Source organism: Astyanax mexicanus, chromosome 20 (assembly GCF_023375975.1).
Source record: "Astyanax mexicanus isolate ESR-SI-001 chromosome 20, AstMex3_surface, whole genome shotgun sequence".
Taxonomy (NCBI): Eukaryota; Metazoa; Chordata; class Actinopteri; order Characiformes; family Acestrorhamphidae; genus Astyanax; species Astyanax mexicanus.
Genome location: NC_064427.1, coordinates 10134304 through 10151862, shown reverse-complemented (window position 1 = coordinate 10151862; position 17559 = coordinate 10134304). Strand labels below are relative to the sequence as shown.

The 17559-nt window shown below is 38.8% G+C and overlaps 1 protein-coding gene across 1 annotated transcript in view; it reads right to left on the bottom strand.

Annotated features, from left to right (window-relative positions):
* efnb3a (ephrin-B3a) overlaps nt 1-15023 on the bottom strand; it is a 97126-nt gene extending 82103 nt beyond the window's left edge. Inside the window, exon 1 of the mRNA XM_007236050.4 lies at nt 14108-15023. Coding sequence (XP_007236112.3) covers nt 14108-14211 — 104 coding nt within the window. The 5' untranslated portion in view covers nt 14212-15023. The remainder of the gene's footprint in view (nt 1-14107) is intronic.
* Nucleotides 15024-17559: the final 2536 nt, after the last annotated feature.

Here is a 17559-nt window from a genome sequence, read left to right as displayed (position 1 = left end):
TCATGTTAACAAATGTTTCACTTGTAATGTGAAAGTAACATTAATTAATGCTGTAGTTCCGTGTTTAACTAACATTACCTAAGCATCGTTAATGTATTACCTCATGTCTTATTCATGGTAACTAATGCATTAATTCATGTTAGTTAGTCAGCACTTAATGTAAAATTTTACCAAAAGTTTTAGACAAGATTTGATTTTACTGTGCTTAACAAGTCTCTACAGAAGCGTCAATTTTTCAAGAGGATGAGTTCAGAATGCTCTACACCTCCAGGTCCATGTGGTGCTTCGCTTCCATCAGAAGCAGCTCCTGAACACTGTGTGTGTGTGTGTGTGTGTGTTAGAGCACGATTTTGCAGAGGTACCGATGTTCCCAGCTGGTGTTCGACGAGGGGTTAAATTACCCCTCCTCCTCACCCTCTCATCAGTGTAATCTTAAGGCCATAATTACGCCGCCCCACTCCGCAGCAGACCCAGGCTTTGAAGGAGCGTCAGAGAAGCACCTTTGAAACTGAAAATTAAATCAGAGCTCGACAAGAGGGGGAGGATTCACCAAACGATCCACGAGCAGCAGCACGAAAAACAGAGGCACAGCTGCGCAATTTCACGAGCCGAACAAAAACTGTGTGAGTGTATGTGAATGTGTGTAAGAGGGGTTTCTATTAAAGCGGCCAGTCAGTGGATGCTCAAGAAAAAAGGTGTTTCCAATAAAGTGGACAGTGACTGCAAACACAAGGAGGTAAGTACATCTTAAAGTGGCTAGTGAAAGGGAGGACAGGGTAGGTATTAGGTGTTTCTAATAAAATGGCCAGTGAGTGGAAGCACAAGGTACAGATTAGGTGTTTCTAATAAAGTGGCCAGTGAGTGGAAGCACAAGGTACAGATTAGGTGTTTCTAATAAAGTGGCAAGTAATCGGAAGCACAAGGTAGAGATTAGGTGTTTCTAATAAAGTGGCCAGTGAGTGGAAACACAAAGTATGTGTTAGGTGTTTCCAATAAAGTGGCCAGTGAGTGGAAGCACAAGGTAGAGATCAGGTGTTTCTAATAAAGTGGCCAGTGAGTGGAAGCACAAGGTAGAGATTAGGTGTTTCTAATAAAGTGGCCAGTGAGTGGAAGCACAAGGTAGAGATCAGGTGTTTCTAATAAAGTGGCCAGTGAGAGGTAGTGCAAGGAAGTTGTTAGGTGTTTCTAATAAAGTGGCCAGTGAGTAAGGCAAATGTTAGGTGTTTCTAATAAAGTGGCCACTAAGTAAGGCAAGTGTTAGGTGTTTCTAATAAAGTGGCCAGTAAGTTAAATCTCAAGGTAGGTGTTAGGTGTTTCTGATAAAGTGGTCAGTGAATAGAAGCACACAGTAGGTGTTAGGTGTTTCCAATAAAGTGGCAAGTGATCAGAAGAACAAAGCAGGTTTAGGTGTTTTTAATTAAATGGCCAGTGAGTGGAAGCATAAGGTAAGTGTACAGCGTTTCTAATAAAGTGGCCAGTGAGTGGATCTGATTCAAAAATAATTGCAAGGTTTGCACAGTAATATGATACACTGACATAGTGGATGATATGATGACAGTTTTGATGTGTGTTTTATTGATGCAGAAATTATGCACACTGACATTAAGTAAAAAAAATGCAGCACTTTTTTTGTAAGTATGCACGCTGACCCTGAAACATCAGTTTTGAGTCAAAAATATCAGTTTGTGTCTAAAAACAGCTCAGACATTAAAAAAGCCTGTAGACATAAATACGCGGTTAAGTGGCGTGTCATTGGCTGAGACAGCAGCGTTGTTTAATGTGTCTGGAGGAATAGCGTCAACAGCATTCAGCTTCATGTCAAACCGGGAGAAACGTCAGCTTCATGTCAAACCGGGAGAAACGTCTTGGCTCGCTGCCACACGTGCTTAAACCTCCGACCCACAGCGACTCACGAGCTGAAACTGAAACTTACACCTGTCTGCTTTTCTTCACCGGCTTCAATTCTCAACGTGATGCTTTTAGAAAGTGTCTGATGGCATTTTCACAGACTGACGCTGCTCTAAACTCCTCGCTGCCTGACATATTCAAATGTTGAACGGTGTCACCAGCAGGGAAGGTATAATACAGGTGATACTACCCTGTTACTGCCACTGCTGTGCTGAGAACGGACCACCACCCCAATAACATCTGGAAAATTATCAGTATTGAATGGGGTAACAGGAGTTGATAAACTGCAGAATAGGGCATGCAACGATTAATCGATACAATCGACAATGTCGATTATTTAAATTTGTAGATTACAAATTTCATTGTCGACTAATTGTTAATTTGTAACAGTACTGCATTACTCAAAGTGCTGGGGACAAAAGTGCAACAGGGGGACTTAATTTGTGTCTCCAAAAGTGCCCAAACACAACAGATTACAAAATAAATCACTAAATATCAGTAATTTCCATGTTTAAAGAACAGTCAGATATTTAAATGCCATTTAAACCTCATGTTCTGCTGTTTCCATCGTTTTAGAGCAAAAATAATCGTTTACTAATCAACTAATCGAAAAAATAATCGTCAGATTAGTCGACTACCAAAATAATTATTAGTTTCAGCCCTACTGCAGAAACAGATGAGCTACAGTCTGTAACTGTACACCAATATAGTAGAGCTATAGAGTAGGGGTTTCTAATAACTTGACCAGAAAGTGGAAAAACAAGGAAGGAGGTGTTTCTAGTGATGATGAAGTTATCACCTTTAAGCAACCCAAGGACGCTTTACAATCAACACTCTACACAATCAACAGTCTACACCACCACACTCACACATCCACACATCACACTCAACACATATTAGCAATGGGAATTTCAATCCCAGTGATGGGGGTTCTTTTTGGCTCAGCTCACTAAAAAGAGCTGGCTCTTTTATCTCCCAAGTGGCTCCTCAGATTTTATTGCTTAAATAAAATGATTACTAATTAAAACTTGGTTTAAAATGAATTAGTAATGTAAAAACATACATTTTATTCAATGTTTATTATTTATAATACTCAAAATAGAACATAGAAATAGAGTGCTACAAAAGTAAATTCAAATGCCTATATAGATCAGAAAAAAAGGTCCTATCTCTGATTTTGTATATCATTTAAAATTATTAAACATATATTTTATGCTATATGTGTTTGTCACTCCTCCCCTCCCACTCAGTAAAGACTCACAGACACCATCACACATCTTGACCAATCACGTGTGGCTTATCCTCCCCAAACTAAACCAAAGGGATATACCCCTGGGTGAACCCGACCAGACCAATATACAATAGCATCAACAATTTACATAACTGGTTAATCATAGAAATTAAAATCCTAGGACAGAAAAGATAAGTATATAATCAAAAGACATAATACAAAACATTAGTATTTTCTTTCAATAAGGGTCAACTGAACCCCCTGCGCCAGCCATTTCCCCAGCCCACTAAAGGCTACAAAAGCTGGGTGGCCCACGCACTGCCACTCCCCAAAGGAATCAGGTACGTATCAGAAGTATATCAGTCTTTAGCAGTGGCGTGCAGTGAAAATAGTGGGTACCCCTTCTGCCGGTTACAGTCATGGCCCCGCCCCCGTGGTGAAAATAATGAATCTGATTGGTTAGACTGTCCTTCGACTTTGCTAACAGACTTATTACTACACCCTACTGCCTTCTTGGACATGAGAAATAAACTCAGGTGCGTTAGATTTAAAAAAAGGATGATAGATCTCCAGGACCAGGAATGAGCATCCTAGTAGGGTAGGTATTTCTAATAAAGTAGAAGTGAGAATTAGAAGAGAGTAGAAGTACAAGGTAGGGGTTCCTAATAAAGTGTCCGGAAGCGGAAGCACCAGGTTTTCTGTATTATGGGATAAACATTATGAGAATAGGTTGTTGTCACACCATGCTTTAACAACAAGCAAGAAACCAAATGTGGTATCATACCACATCAATTCAAAGCTTAAACAACTGTAGAGCTCATCAGTCTAGAGACTAGAGACTTGTCACGTCCTTGCTATGTTTCCCTGTGTTTTCCCCGTTTCCTAGTGTGTTTCTCCAGTAGTTTTCTGTCACGTGTGTCTAATTTGTAGCTCCGCCCCTTCCCCAGGTGTTCAGTGTTTCATGTTACTATTTATAGTACCCTTTTGTCTATGTTTATCCGTCAGTCTTTGCACCTTCCCGTGTTGTCTGTCTCGCCACGTTTATGTTATAGCTTACACCACGTTTCTTGTATTTACTTGCTATTGTTTATTTCTAGTCTGTTGTTTGTCACTTTATTTCCTTGTTTTGTATTTATTCTCGTATTTATCCCTGTATATATCCCTAGCCCTGTTTTGTTATTATCTGTTTAACGTTACTCCCTGTTTGTTTGTTTAATTACATATATATATTCGTTATTCCCCTGTTTGTTTGTTTGTTTATCTGTTATTTATTAAAGTCTGTCTTACCCGCGTATAAGTCCGCCTCCCGTCTGCTCTGCTTACCCGTCTGCTCTCCCCTTTCGTTACAAGACTACAACTAGACATTTTAAAATGAATTAAAAAATGATGAAAATAGACCTTTAAAAATTTAAAGTTTGATACTGTTAAAGACGATTTAACTGTAATTTTATGCTATGATATTATCATTATATAACTGACATAAAATGATTTTAAAATGACAATAATCATTTATTGTCAGTAGTTATAGGACAATACATGGTAAACACGAAAACTGAAAGGCACTTGCGTTTTGTTGCCCTTGTCAACTGCAATTTTTCCACGGCACAAAACACAGAAAAGTAAATGTCATGGAAAACATGAAAGCACAGATGATGTGAATTGGACGTTTCTTAGACAAACAGTGAAGACGTGAATATAATAAGCCTTCGCCATTTTCAGTGATTTATCTCGCTCGAGGAGTGACAAACCGCTGCTTCACGATTGATGGAGAGAAAAAAACGCTGTAATGAAGCAGGGCAGGAAAGACTAGGAGTGCTAAAAGACAGAAAAATGAACGGATGACAAGAGGAATGAGGGGAGTGACGAAGGGGGAGAAACTCCTTAACCTTTGAGAGTGAAATAGTGTGTGTGTGTGCGTGTGTGTGTTCGCATGTGTATGTGTGTGTAATCCCCTCACAGACGGCTTTGTTGCCTGACTGATGCCAGAGCGCTCCATATGAAGGCCTAATGGAGGGGCTGGATTATCCGCCCACACTGACACCCCTGTAATCTCGGGTCAAGTGGTACAATCCATTTGATGCCGCTATCAAAATCTCTCTTTAACCACAATAACTTCACTGTGGGCCATTATCTCTCAGAGAAAAGCAGCTGGAAAAGCATCACGGCGCAGAGACAAGCACACCAACCCTCTCTTCTGTCTCACTGCTTTAATACAGTGTGCTATTAGAGCTTCAGGAGTGTTAGTGCCAATCAAACATGTGGGCAGACCTTTCCTCTTTAAAAACAGCAGGGCCTTATTTATTTTTTTACAAAATTATTTGTATCTTATGAAACATTAATAAATTGTAATTAAAAAAATTGTAGGGGCTTTTTATTTGAAATGAGGGATACAGGAAATATGATAAGAGCGAGAGAGAATTAAGGAAGAAAATAGGCAGATTAAACTAGCTAACATCAAGCTAGCCTTTACAATGTTTAAAGCTGAAAAAAGAGCATTCACAATGCAAAGCCTGACACCTACCGGGCTCCATAACTCCAACCACAGTTTGATTCCTCAGTGTACATGACATGTACTTTCACAGTACTACATTAAATGCTAAAGCTAAGTTAGCTCAGCTAATATTACTATTAATATACTAGCCCTGTACAGCTCATATATTTGAGCTGGAAAACAGCCAGTTTGTGAAGAGGGATTAAACTGATACCAACCATAAAATTTGATAATAAACACTTCAGTAAATGTATGTGAGTAGCATGCAAAGTTGAAATTAAACCTGGAATTTATTGGCCCGCCCTGTCAGCATTCTATATAGCTGTGCTCTGAAGCACACTGCTACACTATAGAAACATGCCTACAGGTTCCATACCTGATGTGTGCTTTTTTAGATAAGAACACGTGATGCTAGGCTAACATTGCTGACAAACATTGGACTTGGACTGTTGTCAGCCGAGTTTTTTCACAAACATTGGCTGTGTCTGAAATGTGAGAAATGCTCCATACCTAATTTAGTCTTCTATTTTATTGGGTGGAAATGCAAACGTTCGTATAAATTCTAGAACACATTGTTGTGATTCAGTTACAGAGGCATAGCTAGCTACTTCTAATCTGAAACACTGTCACTGTATACATGCAATTCTGGACAAGCTTAGAGATACCAAACCATCACTTAAAGAGAAATAAGCCTAGTTCACCAAAGATACATAGTGCAGTTAGCAGTGTGCTAAGCCCTACATAGCAAAAATCAACATATACTTATCATTGCATCAACATGATTTTGAAGCTGTTTTTAAGATTTTAAGATAATGCTACATAGTGTTGATTTAAACATTTAAAACTAGAACATTCGGCTCTGTAAAGAAGATTCATACAGTGTTTTTCCACTGATCACAACATTAGCTATATTATCACCTAAAAGAAAAGAACCCACACGTCAGATACCAAACATGTCTTGGCTGATCGACTGGATCAATGGTCGGTGTTCAAAAATGCTCATTTGATTTTTCATTATATTGCTATTTTAATCAAGCAGATCTTTGATCCATTCAATCAGTCACAAACTTGATTCACTGGATCAGATCTGAACATCCCTTCTGCAAGCCTTCAACATGTTGCTCCACTTGGGATGTGAGTTTGTTTGGGAATTCTCAAACTATGGCATTACAGAAGCTTCCTCAGAGCTTTTGGAGTGTCTGCCCAGGCCTTTCTGCCACTAGAGAAGAACATCCCTGGATAATAGCAAAGAGACAAATCGGCTCACTGCTGCCGACACCTACACACCTGGGACTAGACCTGCCAACACACTCACACACACACACAGACTGCGATATGGGCCATGTGGTATTCATTGCTGGAGATGTTAGGGATGCAAACTATCCTCCGCAGTTGGATGAGTAAACAAAGCATCTATAAACACTACACACAAAAACACCACTTTTTTCCTACGCAAACCTCAGCGCTTCCTCCTAATCAGCTACAGTTTACTGAACGCCCCTCTGCCCGCGAGAGCAGCTCTAATGCTGCCTTCACACACTGTCAGAATTAGAGTTCTTCAACTATAAGCTGCATATCAGTGTCTCTTCAAGACCTAAACAATCTCAAAACCAGATTTGACTTGTTACTGATGTTCATCTCATCTTTTCAAAAGTGAAGAAGAGCTCAGTGAACAGCGGTAGACATAATTTTTACTTAAAATGTTCACAGACTTTGCTTTAAGACTAACAACAGGTTGAATTATAAATATTCACAAGCTAACCAGGTTAGCTATCTTGCTTATCTAAATAACCATACGAGTAGCTAGCTTGCTAAATAGCCAACGAGACAGTTAACTAGTAAAATAAACTGTCAACACACCAGCTAGCTAGCTTTATAAATAGCCAGCTAAACTGATAGCTAGCTTAGCTAGGCTAGGTTAGCTAAACTGCCCAAGTCGGTCATTGACAGTCATGTGTATTTACAATGTGTAACAGCAACAAAGCACCACATTTTAGGTAGTGTTACTGCAAGGCAAAGAGTTAAAATAGTAGAAATGTTTTAATAATCTTTTTGAGAATTTTAAGCAATAAACGTGGAGAAACAGAAGTAAAATGAGGCAAATAGCACCTCCGGGCGAGCTGAGCGAGAATACCAGTGACTCTACTTTGGATTAATTAATTCACAATAACATCACTGATAAAAAAACACCTGATTACAACAAGCTAAAATGCTATTTCTACTGCATCCAGCCTCAAAGGGTTACATGGATATTACAGGTAATATCTTATGTACTTCATTTACACCTGGGAACATTTCTAAAACTAGGCTTTAAAACCCACAGACTTCTTTTTTATTTTGGCTGCAGAACCAGAACAACACAGTCCAACTGTCCTGATAGTAATGGTAAGCTGCTGAAATCAAAGAAACTTGTATTTAGCAATGCAGATTTTACTGTTTTTATAAATATCTGAATACATGTGGATGGGCTGATCAAATACCTTAGCTTTGGGGAATATTAGTTTTCTAGACAGATAGCTAGCTGACTAGCCTGACTGTCAACAAGACAAACAGCTAGCTAGTTATATGGCCAGTTAGGCCCTGTCCACACGAATCTGGTTATTTTTCAAAAAGGAACGTTTTTGTCTCCATTTTGACAAAATACTTCAAAATGGGATTTATTGTGTCTTTCTCTATTTTGCTTTGGAGCATAAGCTGAGCACAACTGAGTGAATTTTATGTTCTCCTTTGTTTACACTGAAAAGTTGCTTGAAGACATATTTAAAAAAAAAAAAAAAGAACTGACTTTTTTTGTCTGAGATTTTATTGATTTGGAACTGAGCAAAGAATTTAGTTTTTACTTTGTTTTTCTGTAACATTTGATCTTTGAATATATGATTTGAGTGTTTTATTTTTATTTATACAGTTATATAATGTTCTAGTGTTCATTTATTTGTCTGGCTAAATAACATTTGAACAAAAAAATGAATAAGTCCCTTATTCTCTCACTTAAGTAAAAAAATAATAATAATAATAGTGTGACAGCGTTTTGATTTCTATTGCGATACATATCGATATTGACTGATATGAAAAACTATATTGTGATAAGTTTTTTTTTTTTCATATCCTAGCCCCAGTGTTACTGTTTAAATTGCGATGAATTAAAAAGCCATACTCTACATTTTTACAATAACAACAACAAAATACCAAATACATATCATGTGGATCAGACTTGCTAACTAGCTTCATGTTGCTTCATGTTTGTTAGGATTTTACAAGCACATAAAGGAAGCATGACACTCTGGTTCAGTAGTACTTTCCTTATCTCTCCTCCTATAGCCAGACAGTTGACCCTTTAACAGTAGAGAACCTGAAGGCCACTTTTCCATTCTCTTCTGTCCTATAGAAAGCCAAAAATGTCTGCTATGTTTTTAAATTTGCAACCAGAGTCTCAACTCATCTGCTAGACCCGCCCCCTTCTCCCAGACCAATTATATCTTGCAGTGCAGCCTAAAGGACCAGAAAAAAAGAAGATTTTTACCCATTTCATCCAGTAGGTGTAATGCTTCAAGTTACTCTACAACTCAGCTACAGAAAGAACATGATGGAGGTCCTGTAGACAGTCTGTTCCAGCAAAAGCTGTCCTTCCTATGTGTAACCACACCTTATGATACAGCAGAACAGCAGAACAATGTTTTAATAACTGATTTCTGGGGTAAAATAACAATGTGCAAGTATCAGCAGTTGAAAATCTGTTGGAATTAGACACTGGAAATGGAAAAACGGTTTAGAAAAGACATATTGGACGAAAAATTGTTTGTTTTTACACTGAAACATGTGGGGGTAGGCGGAGCTACACATCCTACTGCAACCAGACAACAACTAGAGACGCTAGACCTGTGGATAACTTAATCTATGAGAGACATTGTGGTGTCCATGCTGGTTACAGTCAATGGTCTCCACCTTCAGTTATAATTAGAGGTGTGCCAAAAAATCGATTCACATAAGAATCTTGATTCTCATTTACTACGATTCAGAATCGATTTAAAATGTCCCAAAATCGATTCTGAGGGGCGGGTTTTAGACTGATTTTGGGCTGGGTATTTTTGTTGGACCTGGCAACCCTGGGGATAGCGCTTGTCCCTTCAAACGGAGATCTTCCAGACACACACAGAGCGTAGGTGTTTGAGAATCACCGGTAAGATGGCAGAACAAGCATTATATTACCTTAGATTAACGTGTAGTTTTAATGTTTTATGGCAGAATGCTTCATAACAAGCATAAAAAAGATCGCTAGTAGTTAGTTTCAGTAACTGTTAGCTAGCTAACTAGCTAACTTTCCAGTTCCACCTTAAATAACGCTACAGGTGGCAGCGGGCTGCAGCATTTAAGGCGGAACGGAAAAATAACAATAAGCTAATCAGAGCTAATTTCAGCTCCTCATCACAGAGGAATTAAGGAATGGACAATATGAATTAATTTCTCCACCTCCTGCTCCCTTTCTGAAGAAATACAACGACCTTAAATTAACTAGTTAATCAGCAGCTGCTCCTGAACTTTAGCGCTCCAGTGCTATCATCACATCAGCCCAGCAGCGTCACCTACACACCACCGCTAGTAGCCTGGTAATAAATCAGTGTTATTTATTATTTATTTATTGTTCATTAACGTCATTGTGATATCCCAGTGATTCCTCTGTCACTGAGGACCCACATTCCTGCACATTTTATTGTTTTTGTAACACATTACCTGCTTCAGGACCAGTGTATATTTTGGAGGCTTTTTTCAATAAGATTCATAAGCCAGAAGCAGAAATTTTTATAAATCAAATCGTTTTGAATCAAAAATCGATTTTGAATCGAATCGTGGCCCCCAAAATCGGAATCGAATCGAATCGTGAGATAGTAAACGATTCCCACCCCTAGTTATAATCATTTAATATCTTTATTTTTTTTATCTTTTTTCTCCCATCTCCTTAAAAATGTTTAATTCGAAACATTTAACCCAGTTAAGCAAGCTTTTATCTGCCTCCAATTAGCAACAGATTCATTAAATATTGAGCGAGGCTGTGAAAGATAAATTTTTAATGTGCATTTGAGGCGGAGAGTTGTACAACAACTTCCCCCGGAGCGATGCAGAGAGACAGCCTGCGCTCACAAACGCTTACATTCGTTTACCAAGCGTTTAAAAAAAAGAGAGAAGAGCTCCTCGCTTCCTCAAACACAGCCATGCGTGATGGCCTCCCCTGACCCATCATGCATCAGTATCTCTCTCGCGCTCTCTGATGTGGAGGAATCCGCCCTGAAACCTGCAGGTATGCCTAAATCATTCTAATCACATATTTACTTCAGAACAGAGGAGAAGACACCACATCTGAATACCTAATATTGCACGAGTCCTTCAGCTACAGGCGGATCTGAAGCTTCTGAGCATCAGCGGGCAAGGGAATATAAGAATGCAAAAAAGGCGGGTTTAGGCTAGTATGTGTGTGAGTGTGTGAGGCCAGAAGGTGCGGGATGGTCTGGCTGATGGGCTGTGAGTAAACAACTTGACCTTTTCAGGTGCCTGCAGAACAGCTCACTCTGCATGGCTGCTGGAGAACCTGGGGGTCCAGTCACTTTCCCAGGCTTTGCCTCACTTTCTAAACCGATCAGCCCTAATGTATTGAATGTGATACGGTTACAATATCTGGATGAAACAAAAATAGGATTTTTCACTGTATTTACTTTGGAATGGTTGAGTAATAACCAAAAATTATAGATTTTTTTCTTTACACTTCAGACTTGTTTAAACATTTTTTTTTTATAATTTTATTTCTAATATTTTTCCTATTTTCACTACAATTTACAAGGCCAATTATCCAACTCACTCATTATGACTCCCCCATCACTAGTGAGGCCCCAACACCAATGCCTCCTCAGAACTCAGGTTCTGATACATCAGCTCACAGACAACTCATGCTGAGCGACATCACCCTTTGGAGTGATGTGGGGAAAGAGTGACATCTACCTACCCCACCCATATTCCATGTTATTGTCTAAATTCCACCATTATTTCTTAATTCCGTGATTCTGTGAATGATCTCTGCATCACAGAAATCCTAGGGCCCTAGTTACGTAACAATTTTAACCCATTATATTTAAGCTTCTGAAACCAACATAAGCCCTGGTCACTAGCACATGCCCTTATCGAAGCTGGAGAAATAGTCAAATCTGACTAAAACTTTGGAAGAGTACTGTGGTGTTGATAATACTGGAGAGCAGCTCATCACCTTCAAACTCTGCTAGATATGGAAATATGGGTTGCCATACTAACCAGGTTTGAAACTATGGCTTTTTCTATGCTGATGTTTGCAGAAGGGGAGCTCAAACTCCCCAACAAAGCAAAAAACAGGACCGCAAACAGGCATCCACACTAGGCTAAAAGCAAAAGCTGGCCAGTGCTAGCATATACAATCTCTCCTCTCTATTATAATGTCTGCTCTATTAAAAAACAAATTGGCTTACCCCAACAGAATCAAACTGGAGCTAAACACACATGAAAAGGGTGAACAATGGCTTACATTTTTAGCTTAAGACTTGAGAAGTGAGTGAGGGCAATGCTAAAAACTATGCTTTTTCATTTCCTTGAAATGTGGGTTATGTTACCAATAGCCAGTTTTTCATTCTGTAGTAAAAGAACAGGGTGGTAAATGGGTTTGTAGAACTGCATCTGAGCATTTTTCACCACAAACTAAGCAGCATACCTTATGCATCAAACAAAAACCTTCTATAGTATAATGCATTCAGTCTGCCTCTGAAGAGGAAGGAATGTGCTTGGAAGACCTCCTCACAAAAAAAAAAAACAATAAAACCTGACCTTAAAAATTCGTGTTTTTTTATTTAATAATGAACTGCTCTTTTTGTTTATTTATGTTACAAAATGCAATGTAAAAATGCACAATTAATGCATAATAACATATTATTCCCCAGTAATGTAACAGTAACATAGTTGATTGTTTAAACACCAAAAAATCCCACTTCCAATAAAAGCCATAGCATTAAAACCAAGGCTGTGTAGGCTTTGACCCACCAAGACATTTTTTCCACAAGGTGTCCTGTGTTATTTGGCAACAAAGATGAACGGTTTTAAGTCGTTTATGTTATGAGATGGGATTTTCATTACTCAATGAGCTTTAGGCAACCATTAGGAACTGATTGTTCACTTGCTACTTAATGTACTGTATATACTCTCCTGTTGTAGTCACTTCTTTTAGCAGTGTTTTCAATGTTATTGCTAATTATTTATATTTTGTTTCAACATGAAATTGATGCACATTTTTGAATACAGTGTCCCCAACAATTGTACCAAACTAAGTGGTATTTACTGTAAAAGTCACTAAACAGTGTGGTATAATTAATTTGTAATTTGTAGTTATACACTGTCTACACAGCTTTTCAATATATATATATATATATATATATATATATATATATATATATATATATATATATATAAACACATCCTCTCACTGTTACATACAGTTACAGTGTGTGTAACTACCTTCACCATGTTTGAAAGCCGTACTTTAGCTTGACTAGCTCTCGCTATGAGTTGTTGGTCTGCTTTATTATACATTATGCCCCAGTTAACTGTACCAGGATGAGTGCCACTAACTGTAACAGTCATTAAACAGTCTGGTAAATTCATACAAACATTATTAAATTAATTACAACTCTATACTGTCTGAAGCAGACCAGCTTTTCTGCCTAAAGATGTAAAAACATTTACGTCCCAAAATGTGATCGGTGCAAATAAGACAGCAACAGTGTGTGAAACTACTGCCACCATGTTTGGAGGATGTACTTTAGCCCGGCTAGCTCTCATGTTAGCTGCATTCCAAAGGCTGCAGTCACTGTAGAATGTGTCACTGGTACAACTGCCCTATGAAGACTTTTTTCTCAGTAGCCTGTTGGACAAACATATGAAACAGTCTTTCCGTATGTGTTACCAACAGTCAAGGCTTTGTCACATGTGAATCACCCATGATGACACTGAGGCACAAAACTTGTGTGCTATTTAAAATATTATATAAAAAATATAAATTTGTTCATTCTGAAGGATTAGCTTTTTTTTCACTGCACAAATTAAACTGTAGTTAATTGAGGGATGCGAAGGATACATCAGTTGCGTCTTTCAAATTGCTCCAAACGTCTACATGTCCTTCAACCTAGAATAGCTGTCTTTGATGTAGCGACCAATAAATGCAGCTCAACTCTGCTGCAGCAAAGGCTTTGAAATGCAGCTTGTAAATTGTAAATCCACTATATTTAGAAGTTAGACCTTACCTGGCTATCTCTGGCTGTAAACCGTGAAACTACCGCCACCATGTTTGAAAGTTGAATTTAACCTTGCTAGCTATCACTGAGGATTGTTGTCAGCATGGTGCTCTACTACAGCCACAAAAATGAGATGTGAATTCTATAAGGACACACTGGAAATGCTTCTGCTTCACAAACCTCTTGTTGAGGGAATTCCAGTAGATGGGCTCCATGTTGGCCGCCTGGACCAGTGCGCGCTCCAGCAGGAAGATCAGCAGAAATCCCAAAGCATGGGTGCCCATCTCCCTCCAGCAGGACCCTCCAGCAGGACACACACAAGGAGAGGAGCGTCCAGAGAGCCAAACAGAGGATGGGTGAAGTCACTGGAAAGCGTGAAGCCTCCACATTTGTGAGATCCTCCCTAAAAATCCAGCTTTAATACAGAGAAAAGATCCAAGTGGTTGGGTTGCTTCATGGATTTGGATGCTCTACATCTCTGAATGGGGTTGACAGGTCCCACAGTTTTAAAAAGTGGTAGAAAGTGAAGATGGTAAAAAAAAAGTTCAGGAGAGAACCAGAAACTGCAAATTAAAAAATATATAAACTAAAACAAAAAAGCAAAGAGGCTCCAAACACACACAACCACCTCTGGTATGTGTGTGTATAAAGTGATGTTTCCAGGGAACTCCCCCAGTTATACACCACTAGCAGCTGCAGCACTCTTCAGCATCATGCCCCTGTCCTCCTCTGTGCAGCTCTTTTCCTTTTTCAGCCTCTTTTGGTTGGAAGTTGCACTTTTCTGCTGTTTCCTCAGATCTTTAGATCTCCATCCCAGAGAGCCATTCCAAACCCATCCCCACTTAATTCCCGGCAAAGTGGAATGAGCAGCATGCACTCTCACACGCACGCGCTCCCCTCCACACACACACACATACACACACACGCGCTCACACACACACTCACATACACTGGCGTGGAAAGAGAGAAGTGCACGCGCTCGGAGCAGTGGAGTGGAGGAGCCTGTGTGAGAAGCTCAGCCTGGAGCTCTGTTAGCTAGTGGGTGAGAGTGGGAGAGAGAGGGAGTGACAGAGAGAGAAGGAGAGAGAGAGAGAAAGAGAGGGAGTGAGTGAGTGTGTGTTTGGCTCCGCCTTGTGCTCGCGCATGGCTAGGGGCTGGACACAGTGGGTTGATCACCCGCGCACACGCACACTCCTTTGTGTATCCAAAGTCCAGTTCACCCATTTTCCCTCCTTTTACTCTTCCTGTTGTAATTGTCCGTTCTACCTTAAATGGTGCACTATTTAAGGTGGAACGGACAATTACAACAAGTTGGATCTTTATCATCATATTCTTTCTTGATGTGATCTAAATAAATATCTAAAATAATTTAAATTCGCGGTTTAAAATAAATATAATCAGTGCTGCTCGTTTACTGAACTCTCACTCCGCTCTAATGCGCTATTAGAGCACGTGCTGTGCTGCAGCGCCGCAGCAAGGGCGACTCCTTGCGGAAATACCATGAAATTACAACCAAATTATTCACCTTGTTCTGTGTGATCACAAGGGCGCGGATATAACTTTTGTTCTCGACCTACTGAGTTCAGAAGGTAATTTTTTTATACTTGGAAGAATTTACTGAAAAGTATGACATTGTTGTCTCTAGCAAGGTGTATGCCTAAATTTGTAAAGTAGATCCTATTTCTTTACTCCAGCTATTTTAAAATAGTATTCAATCCTTCCTTGTTTCCATCCTTTTCTTCCTTTAAGGTTGGTGAAATAGGCAATTCCCAGCTGGCACACAACCGACCTTTAGCGTTAAGATGTGGATGAAATATGATTGAAGTTGTTGCTTCAACGTTGAAATAATATTTAATGCGGTGTGCAAACGTTAACATCCCTGATAGCAGACGACTCCGATCCAGATCTGGTTTTCCTTCGGCAAACCCGCTTTTTGGTGGGCTAAAAACTTATTCAGCAGCCAAGTCACACAGTAATCGAGTCCCTTCGCCTAAAAATATAGAGCAAAAAACAAAGCTTTCGTTTTTTTGGTGTGGGAAATCTATATTGTTAAAAATATTAATTATTTAGTTCTCTGATGAGTAATTATTTTAATTGAGTAATTATTTCTAGCTACAAACAAATACATTGATCAAGTAGTTCCGGTCACGGTGCATGGATATTTTTACAGCCACATTTTAGGCGCCAATTTAGCTGAAAGGGCAAACTGAGGGGAAAAAGGGAAGAAAACACAGAAAAGAAAAAGCCTGTTTTCCAGTTAAGCTGTACTTTTAAAGTATGTCTAGTGAACATTATTTATTTGTTAATGAAACAACACATATAACTTAGTCTGCACATTTTTTACACTGAGAAATTCTGTGAAATGTCGGCGCTAACAGTGCTAATGCTTCAGAGCTAACAGTGCTAACGCTAACTAGCTGTATCTGTAGCAAACAACAGAAGGCACAGGAGCAGGGGAAAAGCACACAAACACTTATTTTAGAGCAGTACTTTGTATAATTTACACTTCTTGAATGTTTTAGATTGTTTTAAAACGTAAAATTAAGTTATTTAAGTAACAAAGCTGACCTTTGTTCCACTTGATACAGCTAAGCTAAGCGCTTTATACTTCAGTAACTATCCTGTACAGTAAAATATATTTTAACGTTGAATCAACATAATGTCCTCAACCTTCTGCCTTTTAAGTTGGCATTTACATTTCATCACCATACAATAAAAAATGGTTGGATGTAGGGATGAAAAAGAAACTTAGTTTTATTCCATTTGCAGTAACTGCCTTTTAATTTGGCACCAATTCTTCTCCATTACCTGGGGGTATGTTCATGTTTTATATGTTTCCCTGTTGTGTTTTTGAGATCAGATGCTCAGTCAGATTGGCAGTGGTGGGTAACATTCTTTATACTCAGATATAAATAAAACTGAAAATCTTCAAAGTATCAATGAATTTATGACATTTCTTATTTTTTATTTGTTGAAAATTGTTGAAAGTGTGTATATACTTAAAGAGGTCCAAATAAACAAATGTTTGGAATGAGGGTATTTGTTTAACAAATGTTATTTTTTTGTATATAATATTTACCAACATTTTTGATCAAATTTATTATACATAAAGGATGACAAATGTGTCATCAAAATATACAATAAATATTGGTCTTTGAGAAGAATTTTTTTACCTAAACACTTCAAGTTACATCCCTCCCGTCTCTCCGTCGCGCTCTGCGTGACTTTAGTTCCCACCCATTTTTGTTCTATTTACCCACACAGGTACCAATTCACTAGCTGGGGCAGCAGTAGTGTATTGGACTGTGACCCTGATGACATATGTTCGATCCTGCGTGAGGACCGGTGTGTGTTTTTTTATTTATTATTTCCTTTCTTTTTGGGTTTACCTGCTTTGAATTCAACTGTTCTGCAATTGGATTCAATAATCCTCTGGGCTGAAGAGCTTCTAGTCTGTAGCACTCCATCCCATTATACTTCATTTTCCAAAATAGATTTTTTTTTGTGGCCCGCCATGTAATGGCCTGGAAAATATCTGGCCATGGCCAAACTTAATTGTTGACCCCTGCACTAACGTATCGTGCCAAAGAAGTCTTTTAGGGATTTTTCAGTGACATTACTATAGCCACGTC